The 27898-nt window shown below is 35.3% G+C and overlaps 1 protein-coding gene across 2 annotated transcripts in view; it reads right to left on the bottom strand.

The window, feature by feature from the left end:
• Positions 1-27898, bottom strand: part of GABRG2 (gamma-aminobutyric acid type A receptor subunit gamma2) — a 98215-nt gene that overhangs the window by 43360 nt on the left and 26957 nt on the right. For both annotated transcript variants that reach the window (XM_036920399.2, XM_036920489.2), the window contains exons 4-6: positions 26036-26256; positions 22862-22944; positions 21052-21189 (exon numbers count right to left, since the gene is read on the bottom strand). In XM_036920399.2, the coding sequence (XP_036776294.1) occupies positions 21052-21189; positions 22862-22944; positions 26036-26256 (442 nt within the window). The remainder of the gene's footprint in view (positions 1-21051; positions 21190-22861; positions 22945-26035; positions 26257-27898) is intronic.

Genomic DNA, 27898 nt, shown 5'->3' with positions numbered 1-27898 from the left:
ATATGGAACAATTCAGAAGGATCTGGAGCAGTACTCATAATCAAACATGTTTATGTTTCTGCAGGAAAATGTATGAATATTTATACTAAATGGGATAAAGTCTATAACAAGCTTCATGGCTTTTCAGGTCAGTTCTTTCTGCCAAATGAGTTGAGATCAAACCCTGTTATTTTTACTGAAATAAAAACTTTAATTTTCAAATTACTACTAACTTGAGATCACATATTATGGATAAGACTCTACAGACTTTAATAGTTGGAAGTTATTGAATACTTACTATTTGCCTAGCATTGAATTTAGTGTTTTACATATGATTTTATGTTGTTTTCACAATATTCCTATGAAAGATGTCTTCTTACCTTAATTGTAAAGATGAGGAAACTGAGGCCCCGGATCTTAAAGTGATTTGTTCAGAGACAGGCCAGTAAGTGTCAGAGGCAGACAGGGAATCATCAGAGACAGGGAATTCAAGGCCAAAGAAGCCTTTATAAACAAATCTTGTTACTTTTTTTTACTAATTTACTACCCAGGCCCAAATACATAAGAACATGACTGATATGACTCTATTGATAATATTCTTTATAATGTGTTACACTGCCCTGCTCAAAAATTCTCTCATTCTCAGTTAGAAATGTATGTTTTAGTGGCAAAATAAATATAGCTTTAATTCCTAAAATGTTTTATTAAGCATCTGTTATGCATTTTCATAGTTCCTTTAAAGTATGGTACAGTTCACAAATATTCCCATTCTCCTTTCTTTCTGGACTACGGTAGAAAACCACTCATTCATCCCCTTTGAAGTTAGACATGGCAATGTAATTGCTACTGTAGCATAATGTAACCTGTCTGGACTGTACAGCACTCATAATCTGCTGTTACCCAGATTTATTGCTTTGTATCTCTACTATTGGCTTCAGTTCCATTTCTAGTCCGTAAAATGGCTAAAGTAAATATCAACTAATAATGTTGTCTAATAAGTTTGCTATGGAAAATACCATTTCCTACCCTGAGCCTTTTCTACCATAATACATTGTTAAAGGAATACAAGAAAACAAACTCTGCTTAAAGTCTGACACCAAAGATTGCTCTTAACCTCTAAGCTTAACATTAAATGAGAAGTAGTAAATTTGATGCTAACATATTTTTAAACTGATTTTTCTTCCTACTTATTTTTCTTATTATTGGGATTTCATTCTAATGTTCTCTAGCTTGAAGCCAAAGAGCACCATTGTAATGCATGTTTACTGCTCCTTTTCTCACTACTCCTCCCTCTCTTCTTCTTTGACCAAAATACCCCAAATTCCCTTTGGGAATTCACTCTTCTCCTTTCTCAGCCATGGAATGTGGGTGGTACTCATCCCACTCCAGACCCTAGAATGGGGATTAGTATGATGATCCTTTCCTCACGGCTGCCAGCATTGGCTCAGGGATATGAAACTGGCCAAATTTAAAGTTGAGAGAAGAAAAATAACAGGAAGTCCCAGGAGAGATTCCATCTTTCAGAGTGTGGTGGGAAGATCTGAGGTCTGGTCTCACCACTGCCATTTTGCTATTGTACAGTAAGAAGTTGGATCTCCACGGTGGCCCTGTACAGAGTCTGAGGATAAGGCCAACGCCACAGGTAGCACATGGAAGACATGGAGAGAAGCCAGATCTTTGGTAAGCATTTTTTTTTAGTTACTGAACTTCATACTTGTGACTTGAAAAATACTATCTGACACATGTTTTGATTCTAAGAGTAAACTTTACTTAGACTACACTAGACAAAGGGAATATAAATATCTTTACTTAACTTGGAAAGTGTAGGCCATTCTTTCTTTAGTAGAACCAATGACCAACTAGACATTAGACATTCCCCAAGTATGCACTGAGCTTCCACAAAACATCCACTCTAAATTATGCCACAGCAGCGATTATTTAATACATCTGTGTTTTCAGTGAAGCTACAATCCATGTGGAGGGCAAGAACCATATAAGTCCTTAGCTGCCTGGTAGTGAACTGCAAGTACAATACAAATGTTGAAGATAGAATATGTGCAGCAACAGCCAGGGAAAATGTCATAGACACAGTGTTACTGGGTCTTGGGTTTGAAGGCTGTGTGTGATTTGGCCATACAGAAAGGGGCTGAGTATTTCATGGAGAGGAATAGAATTGTATGGGGTAGTGGAGAAACTGACATGCTCCATCATTCCCTCTGTCAGCTAGGGGGCAAGACCCATTTCCTACAGTATATCCTGTAGGGACCAAGGGCAGTCTCCTCAAGTGTGCCACTTTGACATACTGATTACTTTGAGTTGAAACAGCTGGAGAAACAGCAGAGACAGAAGGGATTCTCTGAAACCCCTACACCCTTATGTCCCCTTGCCTTAAAACCAGAAAATAAATCTCCCATGTGAAAAGTGCCCTCTCTGCTCCTGGTGAAGAGGCATCCTCACCATCAGAGATAGGGAATTCAAGGCCAAAGAAGCCTTTATAAACAAATCTTGTTACTTTTTTTTTTTTTTTACTAATTTACTACAGGGGCCAAAATACTGTTAGAATTCCTTACTAATGAAAGCTTCCAAACCTAAGTTTTCTTTGTCTTGCCCATTCTCACAGATTTATATTTCTTTGTCTAAAATGCATAACAGCTGTGTGTCTTGGCCATTTCTTTGGGACTCAACTTTATTATTGGTCTTTTGTACAAATGTAATTAAACTTTGGTTTTCTTCTCCTGTTTATCTGTCTCATATCAATTTGATTCTTAGAGCAGTTGGAAGAACCTTTAAGGATAAAGGAAAATTCTTCCTCCCCAGCAGTCCCTTTATATCTCATGATAATCCTGTGGTGTAGGCAATATTCACTCCATTTTATAGAAGAATTTAGTTTAGTTTGGTTTGGTTTTATTTAGTTCTTACAGACACAACTTTGTAACTTCCTCCTTAAATTTAACCAACACAACTTTAATTCTTCATAATCCCAAATTAATTCAAAATATATATGCACATATGTTGTCAGATTTTAAAATGAGCATATATATCAGTGTGTTTGTGTATGTGTGTGTATGTGTATCTGGTGTGTTCTATATGAAGTCAGCAAAATATTTCAGGCTTTAGGTTAGTGGAATAAGGAAAGATATATATTAAACTCATCTCATTTAATTCCACAAATTCTATTATGCCTCTCTATGTACTTTAAATAAAAATTTTAAAACTGGCTTTTGTCTTCAGCGACACCGAGACATTGCAAAGTTGGTGAGAACACTGATTTATCCATGCATGCATGTTTCTACATGACCCTTTGATTTCTAGCTCTTCTACGTTTTACAGAGACATTCAAATGCCAAATTAAGATCATTCAGCAAAAACAGGAATTAATGTTCCCTGATGTCATACCCTCAGTATCCAAGGCCAACAACTGTGAGAAGTACAAGCACAGAATTTTGAATAATTTTCTGAGATATGCCTATGAATCTTACATTACAATAAACTCTCCTTGCAGTCAAGAGGACACAGTGATATTCTTTCTGCTCAGTCCACATTTCTATCAAACCTAATTTATTCCTGTTTTCATGATTCAGTTTAATGCTTCTATCTCCCTGACTCTGTTCTAGCTATCTTCCTTCAATTCCACAACAAATATTGATGGAGCCTCTATTCTGTGCCAGATCCTGTGCTAGCCATTGAGGAGATAACAATGAAGGTGGGCTTTCCTGGCATTTTATCTATATTCAGTCTTATACTTATAAATAAGAAGCCCTCTCATCAAATACAAACAGCATGTGGGAGATCAATTAATTAGAAGTTGTTTTTTAGTAGGTATTAATCAATATGACTTATATAATATTTTTAAATGCACTTTAATCTAAAAACCTAAAAAATGTACTCTTTACCCACCATTTTAAAAAACAGACCCAAAGCTCTTCCTTTGACCAAGAGCCTGCCAATTGCTTATCAAAATGTTACCTCTCATACATAATAGACCCCCAAATCTATAAACCATAAATCGAAATTCACCCACTTTAAAAATACCAAGTGTAAAATTTGTTTTAATATTTATTATTTTTATAATCATTCACAACTAGCCCACACTTAAATATATGACTTCATGCAATATTTAATATGTCATCAAAATAGTAGCTCAACAGTCATTAAGAGATTTGGGCACAAACTGAATCTCTTAAATATTAAATTCAGCAGAATTATATGGACATGTAATAGAATAACTCATGAATCTCAAGTATTCCAATTGCTATGGACATTCATCAATACTTTCAACAGAGGGAGTGGGAAGGGTAATTGTGCAGACTATTCACTCTGAAGTGAATTAGGGAAAATAAAGAATGCTTCTACAGTTTTACAACTATTTGAATAAATAACTAGGTAAAACAAAGTGAGATCCATGCCTCATATAACTTTGAACCTAATATCTCTTAGGTACAGTGTTTTATCATATATGCCCAGGAAATATTAGATAAATAATGAACAAAGTGCCTGAAGAATAATTTGGTCAAGAAGGCGATACTGGATTTTCTACTATATTTTAATGGAAATTTTTAATCTAAACTGTCTAGTTTTCCTTCTTGTATAATGTTGCAAAATGATCCTATAGAATTATTTGTAATTAGAAATCCAATTTCATATACTTCAGTCCCACTTAATTATTATAAAGATTCAATATGGTTGAATAAAAAGAGTATTTTAGTCCTATTATTTATAGGCATGGAAACTGTGGCTCAGAAAGGCTAGAACTTTGCCCAAGTCCACACAGCTTGCACAGATGGCACCAGACCTCAGGTTATCAGACTCCTCATCCAGAATTCCCCCAAGTCTGCCTCTTAGTCCAGAAAGATCTCGTATTCAAGTAAACGCTCTAGGCCTGGAGTGCTGACTGTAACTTGCTCCTATGTCCATTGTACAGAGAATTCTAGTAGGTATAATTTCATGTTTAAGCGCGAAATTGCAATGCTAGAGCTAAAGATCTCAAAGAGAACTTGAGACTCTCCTTGACTATGATCTACTGTATTCTCCTAGGCTACAGAAAGAAATCCTGGGGACAGAGGATGGAAACACTGGGTACAGCATCAAGTGACTTATATCTACAGCTACAGACAGATCAGAATTGTCTGGATACAGAGCTCATGCCTGGTACTTCCAGGGCCTAAAATTAAATGTAAAATACAGAGGAAGGCCAGCAGAAACGATCTCACTCAGCATTAAGGTGGCATAACTGCTGAAACACTACAGTGGCAATATTTTAGCAAAGGTTCCAAAAGCAAACTCCGGAGGGTGCCAGTTGGTCTCTGCAGATACTTCTCCCAGCAGCCTCTGTCTGGGAGACACTAGGCATTGTAGGCACAGGAGTGAACATCCCAACTGTTAGAAAGAGGGGTAGGTAGAGGTAGGCAACTTGCTAAAAGAGGCTCCTGGGACAGTCACAATCAGGAACTACAATAGCTCTTAAACAGGATAATGGCTGTACTGATGCATTCAAATTATATTCCAAATGTATGCTAAGGTATTTTAAGACTTTGAGATATTTTAGGATAATGGTTCCTTCATTCAGAAAAAAAAAAAGAAAGGAGTGAGGATGGCATGCTGTTGAAGCATGTAGGTATTAATGTGTCTGATAGAGTAAAAAGTATGGATTTCTGTGGCTGGTGCTTCACCAGGCTTGCCTCATAGAGATTCATGTAAAAATTATTTAAAATTCAGTTAGATCTGGCTCATTGTCAATTCACTGAACTGTGGGCTGCTCAAGGGCAAGGATCGTGTCTAATTTACAGTCTTGACCCTATTAATGGTGCCTGGAACATAGGAGGCCCTGAATAAATAACCAATGAACTGAACTTAGCTGACCCCAAAGAAAGGAGCTAACCTGAGCTTTCGGCCATTTGTGGTAGAATTTAGCAGCGTTGCACAGATATACACAGGCAGGCTTTGCAGTCTGAAGTGAGTCTGAATCCTCCCTCTTCCACCCAATAGCCATGTGACCTTGGGCAAGTTACTTATCCTTTTAGAACCTCAATTTTTTTCATTTGTAAAATGGCTGTATTAATACCCACTACTTGGGGTAATTGAGATAATTTTTAAATAACAGTGGTACTTGGAGTCCATTTTTTTCAGTAGCAAAAGAAAAGTCTTTTTTGGATTTTTTAAAAACTTTTCCAAAAAAATGAGGTACATTTTCTTTAAAGCAATGAAGATCCTGAGCCAGTTCAAAGAAAACAGTGTTTCTTTCTATCTAGTATGCTTTGAGTGGGTTTACTCACTGAACTGCATGAATCTCTAATTGATATGTAGTTTCTGACTATTCCTAGAGTTAATGAATTCAACAGTAAATAAGCCTTTAAGAAATAAGGAAGCAGACACACTCAGGTGCTGGTCAAGTGACATTTAAAATTTTTCTTTTCATCAGTTATTATGTGGTGAGGGACCAGATTGAGAAACTCAAGCAGCAGTGTCCAACCTGCACCTGGCAAAATCTAGCAGCATTTTGGCAAATGCCTCTTAGATGTGCTGGTCATAATTTACAGTGATTTCTAACATGAATTCTATCATATTAGAAAAAAAAGAATTATTTTTCCCCTTCTTCTTTGTTCCAACCCCCCTTCCCAGAGGCATCGTTGTAAGGAATCCCACAGAGCAGAATGTGGGGTTTGTAGCCTATTCAATGTGGTTTCAAATCCTCTATTCCTTCTAATGGCTGTGAGGGTTGCAACTAATCATCTAATTTCCTTGATTACCGTTTCTTTTCTCTGAAAGGAGAGGAGTGATCATATCAACTTTGAGAGTTTCATGGAGATTAAAAGATATACTGTATAGAAATTGAAATGGGCATTTTGTTGCATATAGTATATTTTCAATAAATAACCCGCTATAAATTATTACAACATTGGGTAACTGTGATGTCTTAAAATAAACAATTATACTGAGATAAATGTTCACTGAGGCTATTGGTTTTCAAGGAGAAAAGCATTTGTTTCAGTCCCTAACAGAACAGAGACCAGCACTAATGTAAAGGTTCATAATTTTTCTTACTTTTCTACTGAGAAGCAAGAGACTGCATTAAATTTTGAAATGAAAGGATAACTCTTTTAAAATTTGGATATAAATCTGTATGTAAATTCCAATTTCAAAATGTTTTCCATCCTGTGTTCCTCATCTATAAGTGTAACTTTTGACTCCCAGCAAAGTTAAAGGACTAAGTTTAGTCTGCTCAGCTCTCTCACAAATCCCTGGGAGTTCAAAACTGTCCAATGTTACAGATCCTTTATTGGCTTTAGGTGAAAGTGCATCGATCCCACGGGACATCCAGATTCCATCTCCCACTGTCGTCTGTGGAATATAACTTCCTTCATCCTTTCATTTCCACACTTAGCCTTGACTTTTAATAGCAGTTTTCCCACCAAGAATAGCCAAAAAAAAAAAAAGCCAACATTTTGCCTTTTGTGTTGCTTTAATAATACCAGCTCGTCATCCTCATTAAGTCCTGATGACAAAATCTGATCACAGGAACCCAGGAGTGAGAAGTGAGAAGCCAGAAACTGAGTCATACTCCCAGCCTTGATCCTTCTGAAGCTGGGATAAATGGTTCCTTTTTTCATATATAAAATCTCAAGACTTCACTCCGAGGCTTGACTTTAGAACTTCAGATCTACAAGGGGCCTTACAGGTGGTTAAAGTAGTAACAAGGATGCTTTGCACGGTGCCGCGCTCCCGACATGTTATACAGCATTTCACATGAATTATCTCATTTTATTCTCTCTGCACCTCTCTGAGAAAGGATACCCGCTACATCTTAATGATGAATGAAGCACAAAGGGATAAAAGGGCTTGATCAAGGTAATGCAGCAAGTTAGAGGCAGGTGTGGGAGTAATGCCTGGGTTTGAAGATTCTTGCTCTAGTTTTTCTTTCACCACTCCATGATATCCCAGCTAATAAGATGCAGTTACAAACACTACCAAAAATGTTAAGTTGCATGTAACATTCCTCAGAAAGCACTGAATGCTGACATCTTGTAGCCAACATAGAAGTAGAAATGGGTCATCTCACTGACTCAGTCATGAGTCATCTTGATTTTCACCTTCACTCTATTTTACCCCACCATCTGTTACAATAGGGAGGACCTACCAAATAAAGCTCTTGAGTTCATAGAACTTAACAGAGAAATGTGACAGAGGTCTGTTGGAACAAGATCTATAAACCAATTATTAGATGCTTCATTTCTTATGAAACTAGCTGGGAGACCTTACACCATATCAGTTCTCTAGACTTCATTTTTTTTTCATCTAGGTAATAAGAGAACTGGACTAGGCAAGTCCTGGCTGTCTTTAACTTGCATGTTTTTTAATTTATTACACAACAATGACATAGAGTGTTGTTAGTATATGTTAGTAATGTGGAAGGGAAAATATTGAACACCCCTGATACAATGCATCTAGCAAATGTGTGTCTGTGTATGTGTTAGACACCTGAAGCGAGTCATGGTCAGTCAACAAGCCAACTTAATATTGTTTCCCAAAGTCCTCAAGCACTTTTCTTTCAAAGTCACTTTCTGGGACAATTATTGAAAAGAGCACACCCATGCATACCTCTTTGCCCTTTTGGGACACAACTCAGCCTTCTTCCCCTTCTTTAGTCTAAATGGAAGGTTACAAAGCCAGCAGGAGTGGATCATGGCATCAATCACTACTCTCTACAAACTTTCGGTAAATTAGAAATCCTTTCTTTTCTCAGAATCACTAAATATGCCTGGAATATTTTCATGCAGAAACATTTTTTTAAGAGAAACAAGATAAGAATGAGAGGAAAATATATTGTAATCACACTGTCATCTATTGCCAAAGCTATTCAGAATTTTCTAAATATTTTCAGATACTTGCCTCAGTTAAGTCTCATAGCAAGTCTGGTAGGGCAAATATAATTATTGCACTTTACAGATAAGCAAAGTGAGGTCCAAGAGCTTAAATGATTTGTCCAGATGTCTACATCTATTAATAATAAGGTCAGCTAGAACTTCTCACCTCTAGCCAAGTATTTTTTCCTTTTGAATTTTACAAAAAGTAATATTTTACCATGTAATTTTATCTAGAGTTTTCCTTTGAGTCATAGATAATACTTCTAGTATTAGGAAGCATTTTAACTGCCTTCTTACTTCCTCATTCTAATTTTTGTCAGAAGAAAACTGGACACAGGAAGTTAAAGTCGGTTGTCAACACTGAATATTTTAATCAACTTGAATAAGAAAATATATGAGGTAATTACAGTATGCATGTGTTCCTTATTATGTATTACACACACACACACCAACACACATACACACACACCTGCTTATGTGAATAATCTTTTTCCTTAAAAAAAGAAAATCACTACTTCTCTCATTATAAATGAGACCCAACAAAAATGATAAAGCCTACTCTCAGAGCATAGGTTCAAATCCTGGCTCTGCCATTTATCAGCTATGCCATCATGGAAATAAAAAATATCTACCTTATAAAGTTTTCATAGTTTACATAAATCTGTAAAGTGCTTATTATAATGTCTGGCATATGAGAAATACCCAATAAACACTGGCTTTAACATCATCATCATCTCATTATCAACACCACTTACCTGTGTATAGATTAATAATGGCAGGTTTTTAAGACAGAAATACCTCCTACTTCTCAGCCAATGAAATGGAAATTATCATAATTATTTACTCTTAGGTAGTGGCCAGGAAACTGGCCTGAGGACACAGATGCTTGTTGATTAGTTTTAGTTTTACTAATAAGTACCCATGTGAAAATATTTTTAATAGTTGGTAGCACTATTATTCTACATACATCATCTCTAAAACAGGGACAAAATTAATTTTAAGAATGTTTCATAGAGAAAAGCGTTAAAATTACAGCTCATTATTTAAAATAAAAGAAAGCATTTAAGTTTTACTTGAAACTACTTGTACTATTTTCAAACACAGAACTCTTAGAGACATTCAGGATTTTTTTTCACACAAAAAGTAACAGCAATCAGACAACCTGTACATTCATTATTTTGTGGCCATTCTTTACTAAATCGTGTTCAATTACTTCCTCCTGCTGACAAGAAGATGATTCTGGTTTATTGTTTCTTAGAAGTTACTACTGTGTAATATCTGAAAAATTGAATTTAGTACAGGACCAATACTTATGGACTTTTTTTATTTTGCAATTAATAAAGCTATCCCAGAGTAGAGCAGGGGAAATCTTGCTCATGTTTATAAAACATGACAGTTCCCATCACCTTATAATCATCTGCTTGTTAATATCATGTCTTCTCATCTGCTCCTTCTGAAGTCAATTTATATAAATAGGAAACTATGGCTAAAGGTCACTGACAAAGCGAAGCAGGCTTGACCCAAAACAGTCTCTTTTCAAGTGGATAATTGTCAGAATGAGAGACATTTTTATGCCGGGTTCTAGTTTCTCTGAGAGTTAGGTCATTCCTTCCCCTTTTGGGGGTAATTTATCCTGATACATGATCTTGAGCTACACGTACATGGCCAGGTAGGTGGGCCAAGTATAGCATAAAGATTATACTAATGGCACATTTTGATTATGATTTTATAGTTCAAGGTATTTTCTATCTCTATCTACCATGTCCATCCCTACAGAGGCTTTCTCTGAGCACTCTCTGTATACCAGAAGCAGGCATCCTACACCACGGACATCAGGCCTGCCCATGTGACTGGCTTTGGCAAATAGACTGCGAGTCAAATAACTGATGCCTAACAAAGCAGAAACTTTAACAATCATTTTATTCTTCTATCGTTTCCCCTTAGTCCATGAGAATGGCATGGCCCAGAATGAAAAGGCACAAGACGAGGAGCAATACATGCAATATATTTATTTATTTTTTACTTTTAAACCACTGAGATATGAGGGTTGTTTGCTACCATAGCATAGTCTAGTTTAAATCGACCAGTACAGTCTGATTCTGTCATACTTTGTATGCAACCAGCTTTAGATAGACAGATAGATGCATTAACAATAAAGAGAAAATAAATTGTGTACTAGATAAAGAAATATGGCAAGGGCAAGTCTTTCTGTAAACATGAATTCAGAAATAGCCCTGGTGTTTAAGCCATCACTGGATTGAAAATTCAGCCTGTCATGCAGGAAGCATGGATATCTGTGTAGTAACTTAGACTCTGTGATCTTGGACAAGGTCTTTACCCTCTCTCTGGATACCTGTCTACAAGATCAGCTATACATGATAATTTCACCTGGAAAATAAGCATCACATTAAATAATTACTGTAAAAAGTAAATGAGATGGTGTATATATTAGGGGCTTAGTAATGCTAGCACATCATTTTCTTCTTATTGTAGAGGTAGTACATCAGGACTGTTTTCATGGACTGCCGATTAATAGTACTGTATAATACATCAGTCAAAGTTACATAATTAGCCATTAAAAATAAAATCAATGAAGGTCAAACTATGCACTCCTGATTGCAAGCATTCTTTCTGTTTGAGGATGCCAAGTGTCGGTTCGTTCTCTTCTCTGAAAGCCATACCATAGCCATTGTCCTATCTTTGCCCTCTCCCAATTTCTCATTCACAGTAAATTCAATTAACATCCACCTTCGCTCCTCACACCCACAGTGGGCCTATTTTTCCTGCCAAATTCATTTTTTCAGACATTAACTAACTTACCAACCATCTCTATGGCAACACCCTGGGCCTCTTGTCCCTGCAATTGTCACCAAAGTTCTCTATATATGACAGATAAAATAGATCTGTTAATTTCTGAGTTTATGGAGTAAGAAAATATGAGGAAATTTCTGTTAGGAACTTGCAGGTAAACAGAAAACCTAAACACCCACCCATAGTTTGCTTTATGACCAAGGTGCTAAATATCAAGAAATACAGCACAGAACTTTGAGGCTGAAAAAAGACCTTCAAATTCAAGATAGGGGTTTACATTTTTTACTTTGAGATGAAGAAATTGAGGGCTGAAAGAGAAAATGACTTGATAATGGTCATTCAACTATATAGTAACACAACCACAAAGGCAACTCTTAAATAGGAATCATTTTTTGCTGTATACCCAGCTGTCTCATTTCATCAAAGAAAATGAAGAACAGGGCTTTCTTGCAGAACAATAACTGTATAAAGCTCCAGAAAAGTACAACAGGAGAAAGTATTAAGGGTATGCAAGGCTGCTAATCAGTAATGTGCAGGAAAATTGCAACGAAGCTTTTAGCTGCTAAGATGTGAGCTAAAATAGAAAGAAAATTATAAAGATTAGATGCACAAATGTCCATAGATAGAAGTTCACAACTTCATATGTATCTAAAATCCATCTTCCATGAAAGTGGATTGTAGAGATAAACTGAATGAGCATAAAATTGATTTGCAATGCATATACTAGCTCTAGATACGATAAATAAACCCAGTTGTAGAATGTAAAAAGCAATTGAGACCTAGGTTGGCCAGGTTATGGTACTTCTCTGCAACTCAGTAGCTATTCTCAGGCAAACCTTGGCTAAGTAACAGTTTTCATGTTTATTTCTCAGAACATGGATTTGTGATAGAAATTCTCTTTGCCTGTTAAAGGTCAAAGAGTCTTCTTCATTTCCACAGACACATAAATGCTCTAATTTGGGGACTGATTATCTTTCATCTATTCTGATTTTTGATAGAGATATAGATGCACATAGTTTTCCAAAATAAGGTAACAGTAATTCAAGAACAAAGACGTAGAACACTTAAAATATAACAGGGAGTTATAGGGACTTTGACAAACTGGAGATTGCATGTCTCACCTATTTGGGACAGGTGGTAATACAGCTCTACTCAATTATTTACAAATGCAAATGAAGATCCAGATGCTAAAGATATGAAGATGTTTAAGATTTTCATATGAAGTCAATTCTGACTAAAATAAACAAAATACATTTAACTTGCTATCTCTAATGACCCATGCTCTAGGCTGGAGTTAGACAACTGGCTACCAATTTACAGCTACTGACTGTATCTCTTTAATTTCCTAGTAAGTAAAATTACAATTAGGCTTGATCTTCAAGATTTGGCTCTAAAATTTTATTATTCTATCAACTTATTTTCACTCTCAGTAACTGATAGGTAACAAGAAATCACCAACTAAGAAAATGTAATTCATGTTCATGATTGCATTATCTTTTTAACAAGGCCCTATTAACAGCTCATGAATTATACATTATCTTTTACATTACATAGCTCTTCACCAGAGTAATGAAAACTAAGGTGCATGTTACTGTAGGTCATTTAAGGATGGGTAGATTAGAATTTGGAAACTATTCTAGTAAACCCAGTTGCCTAAATTGAAGCTTTCATCCTATGAGCAATGTCATTTATTTATTGTATTTCTTTCAGTATTCATAAATAAAGATATCGCATAAATCTATTAGGAAAACATTTATGGGCAAAATAATTAAGCTTCAGTGGGGATGGGAGAAGATCTGTAAGCAGAAGTAAATACTGTTTTTTAGTATTTCTTTTTGTCATGATTCTGAGAGATGATTTACAGCAAGGAGTAGTTAATTTGGAGGTAGACAAATTGGAAAACAAATGTGAAAAAATAGACATTTATGGAATGGTTTCTACCTTAAACGTGAGGCATTGTCGATTTCTTGAAGGGCAGAGACATCCATATAGAAAAGTAAAAAAAACTTATATGTATACATATATATGCATACACTAAGTCATGTTTAACATATCTTTCAATTTTCTTTTCCTTGGGCTTTTTGTATCTATTTGCAACCTTCTAGAATAGACTAATAAAACTGACTGTTCTTGGTTTCCTAAAATACATAGATTATAGGAGTGGCCCAGGTGAAAATGGTAAACAAATTTTGGGTAGCCCCAAATTTTGTCTGCTCAGCAAATTCTTTTCAGTGGTTATGCACTGTAATTTACTATGACCTTCATAACATCCCTTTGAAGAAAGTTCTATTTTAAAAAAACATGCACATCATTTTCCTATTGCTATTTGCTGTCCTTTTCAATCTCTGACAGGCTTTATTTGCATATCTGCAATGCTGAAAAGCACTATTTCCTGCAAATGCAAAAATAAAATGAAGGAATTATTCAATTGCATCCAAGTGAGTGAAAGGAACCTTCAGTAAATTTGTGTGTAGAGCATGATACCTGTAGACCCAGTCTCCAACATCTCACTCATATTTTTAAATTTATAGATATTACTTAATGCTTTACATTTGGAGACAGCAGGTAGACAGGATGGTTCAGTCACACTGACAAACATGTCTTTTAAATGTAGCAAAATAGGATTTTTAATTGAATTAGGAAACACCAAAAACTGGGATAAAAATTAATATTGTCTTAACTAAGTTGATTTTGAAAAGACTGCCAAAATGAGGTATTAACTCATTTTGTAAATAGTTGTAATGCAAACCTTATGTCATGTTTTCTTTCTGATGAGATTTTTCTGTGATGAACAAATTTATGCAAATACACTGGGTCCCACAGTTTCTTAATTAAGGCCAGATTTGGAATGATGACCCAAAGGTCCACTTAGCAAGTGAATCATAACATCTCATAAGGAGTATGTTTCATAGAAGTAAAAGGATATTATTGCTAAACTGTTTCTCACTTGATTTTGATGTATAAATTGCTCTTCCTACAGATTAAGATTTTGTGGATACATGTATGTGCTTACCATATTAAGTGATATTACTTCGTTACATTTTTTTCTGTAAAATTAGCTATTGGTAAGTTTAGAAATACTTCATCTTTTAAATTAATTTATCTCTTTACCTAATATGTTTATAAGAGGAAGTGGAGTAAAAATTTGGGATCTGGATAAACAACTCTCTTCACTGAATATCCTTGAACAAATTAATTAGCCCCTCTAAACTTAAATTGCTGCATCTATAACATGGAAGAAAAAAACCTTTCTCAGAGGCTCATTGTGACAAATAAAGTGATATGCATGTAGCACAGAAGCAAAAAATCAATAAAAACCCATTGTTCCTTTCCAGCACACAACTGAGCTATACTTCCCAGGCCCATTTATCTCCCTGGGACATACAACTAGTTCTTGCCAATGGAATGTAAGCGGAAACAAAGTGTGTCACCTTGAAACCAGATGATTTTCCTTTTATTTTATGTGACTTCTCTATGTCACCTCTCTCCACCCCTCAAGCCCCACATCCCCACTAAGTAAGGTCAGAGAAATCTTGAAATTTTAAATTCCCAATGTGGAGTTTTTAAATACAATACATGAATATTCCAGTATTGCAACTGAGAGGAAATAACAAGGAAAATATTTGGTTAACACTATATATATGTATAACATTGAGAACAAGATAAATAGATGAAGTAAAAATATCATTTCCCTAAATCAAAACCTAGTTTGTTTTTGCATTTGACTTTCATTTGCTTTGAAAACATGTTGAAAACTTGATGGAGCAAAACATTCTGAGGAAGCATTATGTATAATGAAAGTTGCTCCTACATGGGGACATTTATAGTGTAACCTTGATTGTATCAGAGGTTATGGATAGGTCTAAGGACAAGGACTTCCATGAAGCATAAAGTCAAAGTCAAATGCATTCATTTTATAAATCAGAAATTTTCAGCCCAGAGAGGGAAAATGACTTCCCCATGGCCGTTCCTGGCCCGGCTCTCATGATGTAATTCATATACTTTCTTTCCTGAAACCAAAATTAATTTTGCCTAATTGAAGCTTAAAAATAAAATGAAAACTATTACTGTGCAGTCTTCCACTGGTTTATTTTAAGATATGTTGCTTCAAGTAGTTTGAAAAGTTGATTATCGACTAAATGGGTTCACAACTTACTGTGACTCAAATGTCACGAGGGACTGTGGGTTAATGCCGCAGTTGTTATTTCTCTCCATTTGTTCAGGTTTTTAACTTTCTTTTTTGTTTCAACGTCTTTAATGAAACAATTACTGTTAACTGGTTATCTTTTTAAATTTTCTTTTCACTTTCCCTGAAGAGTTCAACTCAATGGTAATTGGCTTTACACGGGTCTTCCTGCCTGGTCTGCCAGTCATCTAAATTAAACACAGCCTGGAAGGTGGGAGCTACATTTTGCTATTTGGAGAATTACTTAACAGGTTTGTATACTGATATAGGCAAGGTAAGTTAGACTTGAGTTTGGTAGTAAGGAAAATGGCAGAAAGACCCGAAGTAGGTACAACCTATCCAGAAAACCTCAGGGAAGATAAAATGTATGGTGGGAGAATGGTGGGCAAGGTTTGAAGGTATAAGGTGGATTGTACATATTTGAGAAATCAAGCAAAGAACAGGAACTTCATTCACGGAGCTGGTGTTTCTAAAGTTGTGGTCTGCATGCCACTGTTGAAAAAATAAGATACATTTACTGATACATAGTTTTCATTTCAATATTTATGTATTTCTTATCAAAATCAGGGAAATATAACTAACACATGGAATCCAGGTCAAAAAAGTGAGTTACAGACAAAAAGTAAGTAAGTAGTTTATATAATGCGTTTGCCAAAAAATTATGAAGACAGTTCATCAAACACTGATGTTTGTATTGTTAGACAAAATGGAAACTTCGGTGGTATTCTAATATAGGAAGAATGTGATATATTCTTTTTGATTCAGAATGAAGGCATCTGGATCCCAAGAATCTAGGGTCTCCTAAGAAAATCACTTGCCTACTTTTTTGCCCACATTTCAGGATGAGAACAGAAAGGAACAAAGCTCTGCTTGTGACTAAATATCCTGTAGATAATTTGGTGAACTGGCAATGGCGACATGACCAGAAAGACCAAAATATTTTACTTTAGAGCAAACAGCAAGTAACGGAAAAATATATAATAGAATTCTGCATTGCTTGTTAAATTGAGGAAAAATGTACAGTTTTATTAATATAATTGTCTCAAGCAATCAGTTCTATAATCACCAAACAACAACTCTAAGCAAGCCAGCATGCTAATAGTATCACACCATGATTAAAAGAAGTATCTTTTGTGAAGGTTGTGATTTATTGGAGTCCAGGGCAGAAAGGGGTCATAAAGCAAGTGCATACAACACTAGGCAGAAATTATGTTTTCAGAAGGTGGGAGAAAATGCTCTGAGGGGAGTTAATGGAATAATAATGATGATGATGATGACATAACAGTAATAATAATACCTTCCATTTACTGAGTCCTTTCATGTACCAGGTGCAGATTTAAGCGTTTTTAATGGAATATCTTACTTAATCCTCAGAGCAACCTTGCAATATTGGCAATACTGAGTTTAGATATTTTAAATAACTTATAAAAGCCAGTATTCAAACTTGAGCTGCCTGATTCCAAAGGTACACATTCTTGAAAACTGCTACAAGGTGTTTTGGTGGTAAGGTCAGGAAAGGCCTCACTAGAAGGGGCTCTTCACTTAAGCCTTAACATCATAAAAAGGTAGGGATTAGTTGAGAAGCCAAACCAGCGAAATTGTTTGCTTACATTCAGGAAAACATTAATCGTTTAGTTCTGTCAAAGCTGGGAAATTACAGAAGACAAAGCTGGCAAAGTCCTTAGATCAGGGTCTTACATACTAGGAACAAGAACTTGTGCTTAAGTGAACCTACTACAGAATTCTTGAGATATCATGAAAATTGTGCCTCAGGAAAACTCCCTGGGCCATGGTGGGAGTAAAATAGTGTAGCAATTGAGAATGAGTCTGGCAGCAGGCCATGAACCTACATCCCATCTCCTGCAACTGATCCCTGCAAGCTAATAAACCCCTAGAAGTCTGTTTCCTCATCTACAACAATATTTTGGTGTTGATAATAGTAAATATGATGATGGCTATGAGAATTAAAGTAGGTTGTTTATGTAAAACATCTGTCACAGCACATGTATTAGGACTCAGTAAGTACTAGCTTTTATGATTAGTGTGTAAAGGACAGATCCTAGAAGAGAGAGACTGACAGCAGGATATAACTTAATTGGCTGCCAACACAGTCTCCAGATGAGAACAGACAGAATCATGAACTAGGACAGCAGCAATGGCAACTGAAAAGAGGACAGTTGCACAAGATATTTCTGAGGCATGGGTGCCTTCATGATTCATTAGATGTGGGAGGCAGAGATGTGACTCTCTGAGTGTTCACGCCTGGCTCACTGGCACAGTGATGGTGCTATTACCAGATAAAGAATAAGCAAGAAGAAATGGTGGCTTGGAGGAGAAATTATGGATCCAGAATCTGTTTTGATGTTTTAACTATTAATTAAAGATATCCTTTGAGTCTTATCAAGCTACCACCAAGGCAGTATTTTTCTCAAGTGTGATATACATACAACTGGTGGTAAAGGAGAGGATTCAGGTGGTGGATGCTAGGATCATCAGATACAATTGAATGACATGGTAAGAAAAGTCTTTCCTGTGAAATTCTCCTTCTATCCTGTTTATACCAAGGAAATGTTTTACTTTGGTGCTAGTTGCACTTTCCCATTTCTCTAATACCTCTCTTTCTTTCCCTCTTTCTTTTTCAGCATACTCAGAGTGTGGGGAACACAAAGACAGTTAAAATATAAGAACATTTGTTTGTTTTTCATTGTATTTTAAAATCAACTTCTATTTATTCCAAATGCTTCTGGTTTTCCAATTATGGTCCTAGTATGATCTTTCCTTTAAAAAATTCATTTCACTGAAAACAATCAATTTAAAGAAAAAATTCTAAGAAACCAGCATATACAGTCACCACTTTGATATAACAAAATCATGAAAGATTGGCTTGAATGAATGATATTTAGAAATCCCTACAGTAAGCTAGGTAAAAATTTAGACAATATTCTTGCCCAGTTTTGACAGAGGCTTCTTAAAGAGAGGCACATTCACTCTAAGTCTAGGAGAAAACCACATTGCTATAATAGCTAAGATTCAAAAGGACTATACACTTGATCTTCTGATAATTTCCCAAGGAAGTTGTTAATGTAACTTCCTTGTACATATTAACTACTTAAGGAGCTATGTTTCAAAGAGAAGCATCAGAAATCCAATAAAAGATCCCACAGAAACTTCCAATCATTACAAAATCAACCATCACAAGAATGAGGCTGCCTTTCAGCATTGGTATTAAGTTTCAATTCAGCCTTTTCTCTTCATAGAGGCAACTGAAATTTTTGATACTGCACACAAAACACAAACCAGCAAGAGCACGGAATGAACAAGAAGACTGGTGTGGAGGCTAATTACCTTATCAAAACTCACAAGGAATTGATGCAATCAATTAAATGCTGCTCAATATCAAATCTGATTTCAATGCAGTTTTGCTTTGATTTCCCAAGGAAGAGTAACAGTTCTGTGACACTTGGTAATTTTTCTTGCCAAACCTTAAATAAGTCAATCTTTTTCTTCTGGAAGAATCTCCTATTAGACAGTGGACACTCTTAGATCATTCTCAATATGAGATATTGAAGAGGAAATGATGTTAGGCCCTATGAGACAATGTCAAACCTCTCCTTACCACCATTTGGTTTTAACGCTACTCTGCATTCAAAGGACTAAACAGAAGATCTGCTAGTCATGAATTTATTGGTTCTGTTTTAGGGTGCTGGGAAAATTATAGAAATATAAATATAAAACAGAATTTAATGCCCAATTTCTCATTCTGGAGGCATGCAGATTTGGAGATTATTTTTACACGTGTTCTACCTTTCACAGATGGGAGCCTTCAGTTCTAAGGCAATTCTGAATCTTTTCTAGGGACCACATGAAAAACTGTTCTAATATTTGATGTTTAGGATTTCTAGTGAATAAGAGAACAGAGGACACTTTTCAAAAGAATACTCAAGCATTTCCTTGACCTTCTTTCAGACTTCTTTTGCAAAATAGATTTTTTAGGAAAAATCTGCAAATTCTGAAAACAATGTTAGGTGTTAAGGCCACATAGCTTTTCAAATTAGGGGACAGTATTTATATAGGTAGAATCTTAAATTTCCACCTTTTCATAGATCCTTAATTTATTTCTCTCTGTACAACAGACCAGAGCCTTACTCCAAAATAGCTAACACAAAATTATGCCTTGTGAATTCAGGGAAAAAAATAAGGTATGTGTGAATAAACAGACAATAGCTCTGTCATGGAAATACATATCAAAGACATATCTTAGTAGACAGTAAGCTGAAAATATACTATTTGAAACTGAAACTGGAACATATTTAAATCTGTGCAATTTAAAAAGGAACAGCTGGTATAATCATATGGAGTATATACTCAGCATTTCAGAGGGTTCATACTGGCCACCCACGAGACTGATCTTATCTGAAAGCATGTTTAACTTGCCCCACGTGGATTTTTAAAATCAACTCAAATAATGCTATTAAAAATCATGATTTTTGATATAAAATAAAGATTTTTAGCTACTCTTAAAAATCTGGATCCTGACCACATTAGGTCCAATGCATATTTGATAATTACTATTGATATTGGCAAGAGCTTCTATTTATTGAATGCTAACTGCCAGGTATTATTCTAAACACTTTGCTGTTTTTCTATACCCAGTATGCCTGTGATGCAAATCTTTTTGTCCACATTGGTTATCTGATCCCTGAGAAATGCAGTAATTTTCTCAATATTTATAGCTGGAACTGATGGAATTATTATTTGAATCCAGACTTATTTGATACCAAAGCCCAGTCCCTTATCCACTAACAGAGCCAGTAAAATATTAAATTACTGAACAGAGAATTAGTCCATATTCAGTGGTCACTTTTCTGCATTTGTAGAAAGTTAATTGTCCTTGTGTGGTTACCTTAAATGCTACTATTTCAATATATTATAAAACATTTCTTAAATATTTCCTTCTCTTAAATAATTGCTCATCACTTTTGGTTAAAGAAATTAAGCAAATAATTTACCAATCCAATTTGCTTCAAATTGATGGAATTCATTTAGATTTATCTTTAACTAAAATACTAATTATAACTTTCTCTGGCAAATTAAAACACTTCAATTAATTTTCTGAATATCATTTGTAGACAGGTATTAAAAAGCACTCTGAATCATATATACAAGAATTTTAACACTGGAAGGGTCTCAAAATTTTTTTCAAGTGCATCTTACCAGAAGTTGTCTTCACTACTTCAGTGGTATTTCTCAGTCCAACAAATGAAAACTGATAAAGCCTCCAAGATCTTGTGTCACCCACTTCAACAGAACTACGCTTCCATTGATAGATAATTTCTTCACGTGGATAGCCATCTGCCAAGAGATGAGAAAGCACACACTTAAAATTATTATAAGAGGACATATGTAGCCACCACCTTCTATGAATAAGACATCTAGGTAGGTACTGAAAGAGATAGAGCTATGCGTCAGATGAGGATCCTGGACTGAAGAGCATCACAGAAGAGGAGATATATATACAATGATATCTTATCATAAGGGGCAGTTAGATTAAAAATCACCAGATCAAAATTACCCCTGAAAATGGTCTAAATTACATAGAAGGTCTACAACATATACATGGCTTCATATATACTTTATATTGTCTGGGTAAGATATAAAAACTAGGCAGTATAACATAAATAGTACATAGGTAAGATACATTCCATGGTGAAGAAGAATCAACAGGGGAAGATGCTGAGAGTCATAAAGAAACGATAATAATGGGGGCAGAGCAGACTCACATTCCCCTCCAGGGCACACCCTGGGGTGGGAGATGCCGGGAGAAAACCTCAACCATTTATTCTCTCTGAATATGTGGGGGCTTTGTTTTCTAGATATGTGTGATATACAGTGATGTTTCCCTCTAGTTCCCTCTGAAATGGATGTAATAATAAACAGATGATTGCTTCTCTCATCACTGATTTTTTTCTTTGAAGGCATGGTTATTATGATTTAGATGGCTCTTAGAGTCTCCCTCACTCCCTGGCTTGGAAATTATATTTACACAAATATACACTTAAAATTCATAATCAGCTTTTCATTCTGCCCAGTACGCATAACTAATGGACCAAAAACAAGGAGGGGGGGAGCAACCTGACACAGGTGCTGGACAAATACTAAGGCAAACATTTGGGGGGAACTGAGCCTTGTTTGGCTTCAGGCAGGAAATATCTGTAAAGGTACTAAAGTTTAATTTGTGTTAGAGTCATCACAGATCTCCTTGCTATAGTCTATTTTCTGATGATGATAATAATCACTAAAAATAATAGAGCTTTCTATGGAATCAGATTGTATGTAGATAGCATACCAAGCTCTTTACACATGTCATACCAACAAAACAGTATTGCCGCGGGCAGGTCTTATCATCTCTACTGGCTACCTGGCAATGCATTCACTGAGAGATTTAATTTACTAAAGTCTGTAGTGATTAAGGTGGGATTCGAACTAGATCCATATGGCACCAAAAATTAGTCTTTTACTGGATGGTGGATAACTAGGTCTAGATATTACTAGAACTCTAGGTGGAGGAGGTAATTTTCAATTTTGCTATCTTTAATAAGTGTACCAAAATTGGAAGGAGCAAACCATGCTGTAGGATCCCTGTGCCACCTCGGGTCTAGGGGAGAAAATAGCAAATATGCTACTCTCTTCTTCTGGGTCCTTGGAGCAAGGAGGACATATAATCCACCACTGGCTCCTTATACTGAGTGCAGACCTGGCTTTATAATGATTCTCAACAAAGGGTTCGAGGTAACCACTGCCAATTTATTAAACATTTATACCCCCAATGAAACCTATCTGTAACTCCTGACAAAGTAGATCCTTTTTGTAGGAATAACTCTAACAGGGACAGTTTGGTGTTATGACAGAAACTTAAAATATTCAGTCAACAACAATGCTTAATGCAATTTTGCATTTTCTATGAGTCTCCCAATTACTTGACATTGGTGAGAGGGGATTAGAATACAGAATGACTATTACTTACAACTAGAGAACTCCAAAGGGCAGGAGTGTTCATCCATTGGAAAATTGTGCAGTTGTAATTGGCACTCAGCATCTATTGTCAACCTAAACAGAAAGACATGAAGCATAGAGAGATTTTAGATGTTTTTAAAATGTACATTAGCACAATTTCTAATGATCATTATTCATCTTTATTTTTGGAGAGTGTGTTGTGCATTCTTATTGATAACACAAGGTGATTCTCACTGAAGAAACTCATCGAGTCTAGGAGAAAATTATTTTACACTCACTTAACATAATTCATTTTCACAGACCAAACATAGTATCTTACTGACCTAAAGTCCATTTATTCAAAATTTATGATCATGTAATTTTTTTGGCAAATAATCTGCACACATGAAATCACTCAATGAATATATTTAACAGAACAAACTGCTTTAAGAACTTAATTTACTGTTTACATATAGATGAAAGCTGACAATTCTCTTGTCTGCTGATTAAATCTTCTGTTTATAAGTACCTCTTAGTTGTTAGCTTTAAATTACTATATGTTAGTTTTAAAATACCTATGTTTCACAATGGAACATTCACATTCATTTCTATAATGAAACACTATGAAGCCATTAAATAGGATGCTATAAAGTAGAAGAATATTTAATGATAACAAGAAATGCTAAGTACACATACAAAGACATATTAGGAAAACATTTGCCAATGAGTCTCAATTAGTTTGCATCTGGGATGCTTATTAAACATACAGAATTTCTGCATCTCAGTATGGGCTAGGATTCTAGGAGGAAGAAAATTTAAAGGAGTCCCAGATGTTCCCAGATGTTTGGACTATCTCTGAAGAAATATAAAATTGTAATGGTGACAGGTTGATGACTTTTTAAATGTCTTATTTGTTAGCCACATTTCTCACAATGTACAGATACCAATCTTGAAGTAATAAAAGTGTTATATACAAAAACATCTATTTATTTTAAAAGATTTTACAATCTAGCATAATTTTTAATTGGGGATATTTAATTTTCTGTGCTATAATATAACAATTACCAGTCTTAAAATATAACTAATAATCATTGAACCTCTAGTTGTCAACATGGCACTTGGCAAGGTGATCTGTTCCCTCATTTAGTAAGCATTATTATAGTAGTTGAACTTGTCCAAAGTCACAAAGTGGCAAAGTTGAGATTTGAACCCAAGATCATTTATAAAACTGGAGGTTAAAATCATTGTCAGTCAACAATTACATGCTCTTCTGAAGAAAAGATTTTTCATCAGTGAAATTATAAAACAATTTGGTATTTTATTAGTATTATTTCTCCAAATTTAACTGGAATTAATAAAACTGAAAATAATATAGATAGGTTGCAGATACAAAGATAGCTATGTACATATGTATCTATGCACACAAACACATTCATAAGTCATTATAGATTAGCAATGTGACTAAAATCATTTCTATGTAGATTGGCAACTCATTCAAACCTTGACTGACATTTTTATGATTGGCATCATAAGTTTGACAAACCTTATGAGTGACATTTTTAGGGTGGTTTCCATAATTAAATATTATATAGTGATTTTTCATATTAAGAGATGTGAAAAAATAACATTACGAGAAAGATAAAGGAACTAGAGAGAGTGTGACTGACTGAATATTTCCAAACCTAGGCTGAGCTCTCATTTATCAGACAAATTTGGGTTTCCACTAGATTCTAATCCCAGTCATTTCCTGTCTCTAATTCAGTGAAACCTATGATGAATACAAAATATATGCAATTTCTTTTGTAATGTGGACATTTTCCCTAGCAACTGACATAGCTCTGATAAAGGTTTCGGAGCCATTTTAAAGTACTATATTTTGTATGATGAATGTGATATAAGGCATAAAATATATGCTGCAAGGGCATTTAACATGAATCATTCTAATGCTGGAAGGTCTAGGATACTAAGATCTAGACAAATCATATTGTTCATATCTTTCACTGAAAATGTACACAAATATTTTAATATCTGCTGTGCTTACGATGTAACAAGGTCTATGTTAAACACTTTATGTATCACCTGATTTAGTCCTTGTAACAGCTCTGTAAGATAAGAATAATTATTTGTATTTTATAGAAATTAAAGAAATGAAAGTAAGAGTTTGCTCAGTTGCGTTGCTAAAGAACATCTTGGGCAAGGGGTGAGTCATGGGTGTGGTGGGGCCTTCCTTTCCAATAATCTTCATCAGTTCCCACATAATTCCTCTAAACAAAAATGTAACCAAATAAAATCATCAACCTTCAAATAAAGCATTGAGATACATCTTCTAGCACCAAGGCCCCTATACCATATAGCTACCCCTAAGTCCTGTCCATAGAAATTCTGAAGAGTTGCCCTAATTCTTACAGATAGTGAAATATAGAGCTAAAAAACAAAGCCAGATTTGTCTGATTCTTAAGTCTATGTACTTATCTGTTACATTGTTTAATAATATACTCTCATATAATGAAAAAAATTAATGAAAAAAAATTTAAATACATGTATGAAGTGCTAAGATTATGGCATAAAATAATTAAAGTAGAAAACCTCCTAAATGTTATTTAATATTTAAGATCAGAAAATACAATATATCTCTTTCAAGTTTTCCCAAAGATGCCTATTCTCAAAAAAAAACAAAAAACAGTAGATTAAGTCAGTTTATCTGTGTAGTGGGAAGTGGGTGCTGGGAGATGGATGGAATCCATTCTAGTTAACTCACCATTGTACAGCTAAAAAGAGAAGAAATTTCCACATTACAAATCCTCCTATAGCAATGGTTTCCCTGGAAATGGAGGCATTTCCAAGCACAGCAACTGGTGGCCCCAAGGAGAGTTAACTGTGTTTTAGTTTCCATATTTAAAGTAGCAAGGACTCACACCAAGACTGGTGCAACAATCAGGTGATCTTACAAATGCAAGAGAAATTTCATGCCCCTGTGAGAAAAGAGAGTTCTCACATCAATCATAGAGAATAAGTTCTACCTATGACTAGTCCTTTGAAAAAGCTCATTGATAATATAAATAAAAACTAATTTTGTGGTGTCACACACTATTTTGATCAAACATGCCAATCCTGATGTGGGCTTGCAATTTCTTTCATTTAAGAGAGTGCAATTGATCTTCGTTTTATCCCCAGCAAGTGCTTCTTTCCTTTCTCGAAAGGATACCTTAAGGTGTAGAGAACTCGACCATCATTCCAAATTCTCAGCATTCTGTTGGGGGTGGTTATCCAGTGTGCATCAGCCTTTTTGGAGTTTCTGAAGAAAGTGTCTGGAATCCAGATTTTCCCCACCATGTTGCTATTCAATCGGAGGACTTTAATGGTGCTGTTAAACTTCAGACGTCTGTCATACCATGTTTGGGCAAAAAATATATCAATCGTATATTCCTGTTTTAAAGAAAAAGATGAAACAACATTTTTAACAGTAGGATTTGCATTTATCATTTTTATTCTGCCAATACGGAGGAAAGCTTTCCATTCTTTAAAAGAGAGCAAAAGCTATGCTAAGGAGACTCACCCATCTTTAGTAAATAAGCTGATATTTTTATGAAGTAACAGACCTGTCTAAATAACTTCTGGCAAAAAAAAGATGATGATACAACTGTTTACACTTCGAGTCCATAGAGCAGAGTTTCCTGTGTTCTCGGGTGTGGGGGGTGGCAGCAATTATCTGTTGTGGTGGCAGTCTTGGGGATTTTAGGGTGTTTAGTAGCATTCCTACCTCTGCCCCACAGATGCCGGTAGCCCCAACACCACCCAAGTTGTGACAACTAAAAATATCTGCAGACTTTGCTAAATGTCTGTTGAGAAAAACAATCACCCAGGTTCAGAACCACTAATATAAAGTGAAAGGAAGTCCAGAATAACCAAAACAGTCCTAAATTTTCTGCAAGTGACTGACTTTAGTCATGAAGAAATAGATGTAAGATGTATTCATACCATTAGGTCTAGAGTCACCCAAGGTCTAGTATGACTATGATATTTAGATATTATTTAGCATTATTTTATAACTTGATTTTAATCATGTCTATACATGAGAAAACCAAAGAAAAACATCTCAGCATATTTAAGAATATGAGAGCTGGGGGATGGGAGACACCCACATTTCCTAGCTCAATCTCGACCCACCACCATTGTATGATGAAGAACCAAAAAAAAAAAACGGGTAGACTATTTATTTTCCCAAGAATACACAACTTGTCAAAAATGGACTAGAATCTTCTTTGCCTCATGCCCATTGTCCTGTGTCATTCCCTTACACCTCCTATTGCCTAGTCTTATTGTAACTACATTTCCACTGGGTTAAGCCATGCCACTTGGTTCACCATTTACTTCCATATTTGCAGCCTACAAGTAATGAGAAGACAACCTATTTTATGAAATTCTTTGTCAACTAATTAGTGATGTACCAGTAGACTAAAGAATTTCTGATCTACATTTTGGCAGAAAAAAGAAAAAGAAAAAAACACAAAACTAAAAGCCTTAAGATTCTTTCAACCAGCATTTCATAAACTGATCCTGGGACAGTAGCTCAAGGGACGAGTACTGCTAAAATTAAAAGTTCTGTTTAAATAAATTACATATATATAGCTTCCTCTTCTTAGCTATTTGTAATTTGCATCCAAATGCTAAACATTCTGAGAATTTTACATATAAAGAAGAAAACGTCTTGGCATTTAAACGTCTTGGGTTGAACAAGCAAGCTTACTCACATGGACTGTGTAAGTAATAGGATACTTATTTTTTATTCACCCCAGTTGAGAGCAATTAAACCTTCTCATCTCTCCCTCTGACCCAATAGTATCTTTATCGGCTAGCTTTGTACACACTATTTTAAAGTTACAGTTTCACTGTGATCTTATGATGTGTTATTTTATAGTATGTTCTACTCTATTTTATTATAGGTTCCCATTTAGTCTTATTTAAGATTTGAATATAAAGTGTTGAACAAGTTACATTTATTGTTACATCTAATGCACTATTTCCTCTGAGAAACAATTCTGATTTGAAGCAAACTATGCCCGCTCCA

This window comes from Manis pentadactyla, chromosome 2, assembly GCF_030020395.1.
Source record: "Manis pentadactyla isolate mManPen7 chromosome 2, mManPen7.hap1, whole genome shotgun sequence".
NCBI lineage: Eukaryota > Metazoa > Chordata > Mammalia > Pholidota > Manidae > Manis > Manis pentadactyla.
This window is presented reverse-complemented; position numbering and strand designations above follow the sequence as displayed.